General features: G+C 41.6%; 1 protein-coding gene across 4 annotated transcripts in view; it reads right to left on the reverse strand.

Moving 5' to 3' along the window:
• nprl3 (NPR3-like, GATOR1 complex subunit) overlaps positions 1-8,363 on the reverse strand; it is a 42,299-nt gene extending 33,936 nt beyond the window's left edge. For 2 of the 4 annotated variants that reach the window (XM_060943148.1, XM_060943147.1), the window contains exons 1-2: positions 7,764-7,850; positions 4,978-5,058 (exon numbers count right to left, since the gene is read on the reverse strand). In XM_060943148.1, the coding sequence (XP_060799131.1) occupies positions 4,978-5,038 (61 nt within the window). In that variant the 5' untranslated portion in view covers positions 5,039-5,058; positions 7,764-7,850. Of the gene's footprint in view, positions 1-4,977; positions 5,059-7,763 lie in introns of all 4 variants that reach the window. The other 2 variants (XM_060943146.1, XM_060943145.1) reach the window with 1 other exon arrangement.
• Positions 8,364-8,650: the final 287 nt, after the last annotated feature.

Below are 8,650 nucleotides of genomic sequence, written 5' to 3' on the forward strand. Positions count from 1 at the left end.
GCTGCTGATCGGGCTTGGATCACATGCACTAACATGATTTAACTTAAGGCTAGTTTAGAAGCTGTATTTTAGGACAACCCAGAATACGAATGTATTGATGACGTAGTCCACAAAATCCTCAATCACTTTGTCTTTCATTTTTAAATGGATGTAGAAGTATGTGAACAAAGTATCAAGTCTGGTTCTTTAAAGTCATTGATGCATTATATGACATTTTAACAGCATCAACTCTCATTTTATTTGTTTGTTAATAAAATTGTCTATCACTTGTTATTTTCAAGGGTCATTCCATGTCAATTCATACAAATGCCCAAAACCTCCCCAGTGACACCTCTTCAATTTGCCTTATTTTTATTTTCTTAGTGCCTTATGATGTCAAATGAAAGAATCCAAAATTTTAGCTTCCTAGCTCTAACGTTTTTTGAGTTATGGCCCTTCAAAGTTTGGGTGCCACGCCCACTTTTGGGGTCTGGGAATTGCGCACTTAATTTGCAAGCATTTTTGGAGGCCCATATTTTTTGTTCTAAGGGGAATATAGACCTGTGAATTGCTATATCTATACTGGCCCTGTATCAGATTCTGCACCTAAAAATAGCACAGGTTTACTAACTTTATAGATATTAACCCCTTAAAAGTGGATTTTTTAATGACACAATTTTTTTGACATTTTGGGTGTCCATATCTTGGAAAGTTTTTACGTTGATGGGGTTTCAACTGATTTATCATCATATTTGGGAACTCTACTGTGTACTTAGAGTTTCAGGGCACAAGGAGCTTTGGTGGGGGTACAGGAGGGCCCCAAATATATATATATATATATATATATATATATATATATATATATATATATATATATATAAAATTTCCCCTTTTTACTAATTGATATGCTAATTTTCCCCACATGAGTGGCTAGGGGCCCCTTCCCCTTTTCTTGAAAAAAAAAAAAAAAACCCTGATGAGTCTAGGTTTAACTTCCAGATCGGATGTCAGAACAAATGTAGCAAAGCAACCAGGATGTTTTTTCTTGGGATCATCCCCTTGTTTGCATCTTTCCCTTTCCTGTTTGAAAGATGCATTTAACTATTAAGTGTATAGTGGTCAGAGTTTGGTTGGATACAGGGAAAGGTGTCAAATGTAAAAAAAACAGCATCGTGAAACAGCCGGGAAAGGGTTTATCCCTTGTAATTGTCAATATAACTAATGGGGTATTGGGTATAAATAATCTTCCCATAGATTAAAATCACTATATGGGTGTGCTTTTACTACCTTAAACATGAATAGGCAGTCAAAACAACAGTTGACCTACTTTCCGGACTTAGGATTTTTCAGAAAATATGCAAAAATAGCACCATATACAAATGCTAAGTTTATATTGAAGGAGTTGGATAATCAAAGTTTTTATTGGCTTAAAAGTTTGATAAAAGGTGTCTGTTGATAGGGTTAAAGGCTCATTCCAGTCATCATGTGCCCACATAGCCAACTAATGGCCTGAAGTAGGACGTACCAAACGGTAATTTTGTCCCGAAGCCATATTTGGGGCCTTCCTGTACCCCCACCAAACCTCTGATGCCCCTTTTCCACCAAAGCAGTTCCAGGGCTGGTTCAGGGCTAGTGCTTAGTTTGGAACCGGGTTTTCTGTTTCCACTGACAAAGAACTGGCTCTGGGGCCAGAAAAACCGGTTCCGGGGCCAGAAAAACCGGTTCCAGGCTAGCACCAGCTCTCTGCTGGGCCAGAGGAAAGAACCGCTTACGTCGGGGGGGGGGGGGGGGGGGGGGGGGGGGAGTTGTTAAGACCAACAACAATAACAAGACCGCGAAAGATTGCCATTTTTAAGCGACGAGAAGCAGCAGCTGTACAAACGCGAAGTCATCCATTATTATTATTATTATTATTATTGTTGTCGCTGCTGCTGCTTCTTCCGTGTTGTTTTTGCTTTGATATTCGCGCCAAGGTTTATGTAAACGTAGCGCCGTAACTGGCGTATACAGCGACGTAATGACGTATACAGCGACGTAATGACGTGGCTCTGCTTAGCACTGCGAGCTATGGAAAAGCAAACTGGTTCTCAGCTGGCTCGCAAGTTGAACGAGTTGTGAACCAGCACCAGTACTGGCCCCGAACCAGCCCTGGAACTGATTTGGTGGAAAAGGGGTATGAGTGCCCTGAAACTCTCCAAGTACACAGAAGAGTTCCCGAATATGATGATAAATCAGTTTAAACCCTATCAACACAAAAACTTTCCAAGATATGGACCCCTGAAATATCAAAAATTGTGTGTCATTAAAAAAATCCACTTTTAAGGGGTTAATATCTCTAAAGTTAGTAAACTTGTGCTATTTTTAGGTGCAGAATCAGATAGACAGGGTCAGAATACATAGATATAGCAATTTACAGGTCTATATTCCCCTTAGAACAAAAGATATGGGCCTCCAAAAATGCTTGCAAATTAAATGTACAATTCCCGGACCCCAAAAGTGGGCGTGGCACCCAAACTTTGAAGGGTCAAAATTCAAAAACCGTTCCAGTTAGGAAGCTAAAATTTTGGATTCTTTCTTTTGACATCATAAGGCACTAATAAAATAAATATCAGGCAAATTAAAGAGGTGTCACTGGGGACGGTGTGTGAATTGACATGGAATGACCCTCAAGTAATTTGGAGCATCACAGTTTTTGAGGTTCACACAACCTGGATGACTGGGAAGACATTACAGAAATCTGGCTGGAGTTTGCCACTGAAAAGGTTCAGTTAATAATCATTGTTACTCATATCATGCATTTATGTTTTTGTGGTAGTTTATGTTGTTTACTATTGATTTACAGTCTTCTTTTGACTGCTCCCATTAGGGGTTACCACACCCCTATTCTTCCCAATTTATAATCCGCATCTTTGATTTGGCATAGGTTTTACACCAGATGCCTTTCCTGACGCAATCCTCCTTAATCTAGCTGGGCTTGGGACCAGCACTAAGTATGTACTGGCTTGGGCAACCCCAGCAGCTGGGTATTTTTATTTAATCTGTATGCTTTTGAACTGTGGGAGGAAACCACAGCACCTAGAGAAAACCCACATAGGTCTAGTGTAGCCAATCCAGCAAACTTTTTTTTTTTTTTTACAGTGGGAGAAAACCCACAGGGACATCATGTGAAACTCCATACAGACAGTAACCCAAGCTCAGGCTCAAACTTGGAGCTGTGAGGAAGCAAGACTACCCACTGCACTTGGTTTGACTATTTTGTAAATGTGTAAATAGCTAGTCTGTTGTATCAGTATAAAAGATGCTTTCTTTCTAAAATAATTATTTTCTAGTCTGACAGAACTCTTGTCTTCAGGAAATCTTCTTGGAACATGTTTTGCTATACAAATAATCATTAAACTTCAATGAATATAAAAATAATGTCATATGGTGATTTCCAGCAACCTTTGCGCATTCATTAGCGACTTTCCCCTGAAGAGAGTTAGTAGCAGTGGTCCACTAAGTCACCACTGCTCAGACATGGCAGAAGAAGTGCATGCTTTTACATTACACATACCCCTTTTCAACCAACAGGGAACGGGTTCTTGAACCGGTTCCATTCAGGATTCTTTGAACCTTGGTACCAGCTAGCGAACCGGTCCATGCTTTCACCAGTTTTGAGCAGAACTATTGCAGTCAAGGATGTGTCATGAACAGAGGGTGCTGCACAACAGAAGTAAACAGTAGTAGTAAGATGGAGTAAAGGCCTCTGCATGCTCTTGCGACCAGGCTTTCGCAGATAGCTTTTCGCAGACAGTTGTAATTTATCGTTGAGCGGGGAGTAATAGGCGTGCGCGATGTTATTCACCGCCACAACGCAAGGGGGCACGAAGTCGCTAGGAGTAGTTGGTGGGTGTGGTTAGTGGAGTGTTTATCCTCCGGTTACTTATAATGACTAGAACTGGAGTCGTATAGATGTACGTACTTCCTCGATCAACCGCTCTTCGTGCTGCTCCATCTTCGCTCGTGTTTTTAAAAATGGCGATAGTGAAAACAAACCAAACCGGGAAAGTAGGGAAGCGGAAGTGCGTGTACAGCGGATGTAGAGTGGACCAATCAGAGCCCTCGTCTGCGAGGCTTCTGCGGTGGTCACAATTTTTGGGAGGTACGGGCAGAGCGTCTGCGAAGGTGGGGGGGGCTACGCAGACACTATCTGCGATGCTATCTGCGAGGACTGGGTTGTCAGCATAAATTGGCCTTAAGTGGGATGAGGTATTGTAATCAGTGCGGTTTGTGTGTCTGTCTATTAACAATCAAGCATCTAGACGGTTGCAATGATTGACTTCAAATTTTCAGGGTAGGTGGGCAATGGTCCATGATTACCTGATTAAATTTTGGGGGTAATCAGGTCAAGGTCACTGGAAAGACCAACCTTTCGGTCAAAATAACATTTCCCATTATAACTCAAAAACGCTTGCCAACAGACAGATGTTTACTATTATGAGCATATAGGAACTCCCATATGGCCTTTCATTTGGCACCATGATCTTTGATCTTGAAAGGCCAAACTCAAGGTCACAGATTTTCAGAGGGCTGTAACTTGAAAACGGTTTATGGTAGAAAGATATTTACCATTATCAACTTCTAGGAAGTGCCATACAGGCTTTCATTTGGCACTATAATCTTTGACCCTGAAAGGTAAAACTGAAGGTCATGGGTTTTCAAAGGGGTATAACTTTAAAATGGTTCATAATAGCCAGATGTTTACCATCATCAACTTGTAGGAAGTGCAATATGGGCTTTCATTTGGCACCATGACCTTTGACCTTGAATGACTTTGAAACGTCAAACCCATGGTCATGGATTTTCATAGGACTATAACCTGACAGCTGATGATTGAGAAGTATTACCATTATCAACATACAGGTATAAAGTAAGTGCTGCCAGGCGAGGTTTGTTTTGCCTGGCAACACTTGTTCTGTTATTGATTTGTTTTTGGTCCATTTTTTCTGAAGATGTGACCTTTTCCATTGCGTTCTCCATCGCTGCGCTCCGCTCTGCTTCCTCTCCAAACTAATGACATACCCACTCATGAGGTTTGTGCTGGAAAAAAAAAAAAAGTTATATTTTGTTCCAGCTGGGAACCAACTTTTCAGTTTCCAAACTAATTTATTTTTGGTTGAAACGTTCATAATTTGGCGTGCGAATCAGAACGTAAGCCGTTCCCTGTTGGCGGAAAAAGGGAGAACTGTTACCCTGTACCTTGAAGCCTAAGACACATGGCTGCTGAATAGGGTGCATCAGTTGCCCCCTAAAAATGAAAAGTTCCTCCGATCATGATGCATTTTTGTTTTTATGTTCCTTTTGGTAAGAAAACACACTGGGTGAAATATTTTGACAAAATTCAAAAGTTTAATGGTGGCACCAGGAGCTCAAAGTTATGGAAAAAGCTGCTATTTTATGACTTTTATGACAAAATTTCGATCACTTTTCATGAAACATTATGGCACCTTATAGAGCAGGGGTCACCAAACTTTTTTCCCTGGGGGCCACATTGTCGTTCTTGACTGTGATGGGGGGCCGGGGTCGGGTCAGCTATATAACACAGAATTGTATGACCCAGACAAATATGACCACCAGCAGGCCTCATTGTGTAGTAGAGATTACTAGCCTGGCACAACCATCCCCACTACTATATCAACACTTGATTCCTGGCACATATTTGTTTATCTTTACTAGTGGTTTGCAAAAGTAGTAATCGAGTCTTCACACTTTGTTTTAATTTGAAATACCACAGATATTCCATTTATTTATTTTCTAATAAAAATAACATCTAAGCTGTCAAGGTAAGAAACATCTGCCTAGTTGAGGTGATTGACACTGGCAAAGGTGAGTGGGAAATTATAAATTGTAGGTAGGCCTGTTGATATTATTAATAATTTAATAATAATTGTGTGCAGCACTTAATAAAGGTCAAATAAATAGGACTATAAAATAAGTACATTTAAAAAACAGTGAAATTATAATAATATGAGCAATAGCTCAATAGATCACAGCAGTTGTGCTGTGTCCTGCACGTCATTGCTCTCATCCATAGCCAAAGCAAAAAACTCGAATTCTGACGCTCTCTCATTCAAGCTGGTCATACACGTTGTCCCCCAAATCTTCGGTTCACCTGGTCATAGTAGGTGCGGAGAGACTCACCGCGTTGAGCGCATCCTTCTTGTCGGGACACACCTCCTCGGCCACAGCAAGCATGCATACTTTAACAAAGTCCCCATCAGTAAACGGCTTTCCATGGGTAGCTAGTAGGTGAGCTACCTTACTGTATAGCTAGCTCGGACAGCAGCCTGGTTGATCTGGGTTTGGCGAAGGAATACATTCTGTTGTGCAGCCGGTCCGCATTTCATCCTCCGAATCCTGTCTTCTCTTGTTTGCGCTCGCAAACTAGCATTCTCTTTGTGGCGGGTTTCGTAGTGACGACGCAGATTATATTCTTTGAAAACCGACACACTTTCTTTACATACAGTACAAGACAAACTGTATGGTCCTTACACTGAACGAAAAAATAAATCGGTGGTCCACTGTTCTTTAAAAACTCTGCACTCTCTGTCAGCTTTTCGCTGACCGCTAGCCATTTTGCTGTCCTGAACACTGACAGTTCTCTGCGCGTGCGCTGGCTGTCACTGCTTGATCGCGAGCATATGACAAAAATTCGGAAAATATGAAGAGTTCATTTTATAACTAAATATCAATTTTAATTGATAAAATCAACAAAATACAAGATGCAGACATGTTATTATTTGCCAAAAAGCAATTTAAAAAAATAGGCCATGACCACTTTTGGGGATTGCCTCATAGGGCCGGTTCAAGTGGTGGGGGGCAGAGGGGCTGGGTGGCCGGTCAAAGGGGGGTGGCGGGCCGGAGTCGGCCCGCGGGCCGTAGTTTGATGACCCCTGTTATAGAGTATACCAAATATCTTCGATACACATTTTTAGTACATATTCTAAATATATTATCAAGCACAGTTTGATTTAGCTGTTCATTGAATCATTGTTCAACTACTTTTAAACAATACAAATGTATTATGAATCACATTAATGCTTCTCAATCCCTTGCAAAGGTTCTTAACATGATCTCTGGGTCACAAGAAATCAATAAATAGAGTCCAACATTGTGATTCAAACCTTACGCGAAAACATAAAATAAGTGTTTTTCTCATTCTCATCTCATTATCTGTAGCTGCTTTATCCTTCTACAGGGTCGCAGGCAAGCTGGAGCCTATCCCAGCTGACTACGGGCGAAAGGCGGGGTACACCCTGGACAAGTCGCCAGGTCATCACAGGGCTGACACATAGACACAGACAACCATTCACACTCACATTCACACCTACGGTCAATTTAGAGCCACCAGTTAATCTAACCTGCATGTCTTTGGACTGTGGGGGAAACCGGAGCACCCGGAGGAAACCCACGCAGACACGGGGAGAACATGCAAACTCCACACAGAAAGGCCCTCGCCAGCCCTGGGGCTCAAACCCAGGACCTTCTTGCTGTGAGGCGACAGCGCTAACCACTACACCACCGTGCCGCCCAAAATAAGTGTTTTTTTGGCAAAAAATGAACCTCATGGTGCCACCATTAGACTTTTGAATATGGTCAAAAAATTTTACAGGATGTCTTTATTGGTGAAAAGGAACACCCAAACAAAAATGCATCAGGTTTTATGAAAGTGAGGGCAACTGATGCACCCTACTGCTGAAGCACAGTAGAAGAACCAGAAATGACAGATTTAACAGACCACTTACTTGCAGTTGATGATGTGTTTTCAGATACCTTCACAAATGGATATCGAAAGAGCAGTTTGTTTCCACGGCTTCCTGAACTAACCAGGATCACACTGATGGGACTGTTTTTTTCTCCATTCTTCTGAAAAGTGGTGTCTGGTGGTTTAGGTGTTGGCTTATGCTCTAAATCTAGCGAGGATTGTTTATGCATATTGGCTTAAGAGGTATTGAGCAAACCAATACAAATAACTTATAAAGTAAACAGGGCCAGCAAGCCTGCCCTATCAGAAGATAATCAACAGGAGGCTTAAGCAAGCTGTGTCCGATGAGCACGCAGGCAACAACGTGAATAGGTATAATCATCAACTAGAAGTTCACTGAATGAACCAACAATGTGTTTCACATGATGTATCGATCAATCTACTTTTGGTGCAAAGATTAAAGAGAATAAAGTTTGCTCCGAGTGCTACTGTGACGGCGGAGACAACATAGCAGTTCCACTCTATAAACGTTAAACACATTTATATCACAATATTAACTCGTCTGCAATACATTACTGTTACATAAACACTAAATCACAAGGCATCCAACCCTTAGAACAGTCTTCCGGTTCCTCCTCTTCTTCTCCGTTTAATAGCGGTTGGCATGCCAGCTTAAAGGTGCATTACCGCCACCTACTGGATTGGAGTGTTGAACAGAAGATTAGCAAGAAAAGAAAAAAAACCCTAAATTTTCTCTGTTACATCTCAGCTCATTATCTGTAGCCGCTTTATCCTGTTCTACAGGGTCGCAGGCAAGCTGGAGCCTATCCCAGCTGACTACGGGTGAAAGGCGGGGTACACCCTGGACAAGTCGCCAGGTCATCACAGGGCTGACACATAGACAACCATTCACACTCATATTCACAC

This window comes from Neoarius graeffei, chromosome 16 (genome assembly GCF_027579695.1).
Source record: "Neoarius graeffei isolate fNeoGra1 chromosome 16, fNeoGra1.pri, whole genome shotgun sequence".
Classification (NCBI taxonomy): domain Eukaryota; kingdom Metazoa; phylum Chordata; class Actinopteri; order Siluriformes; family Ariidae; genus Neoarius; species Neoarius graeffei.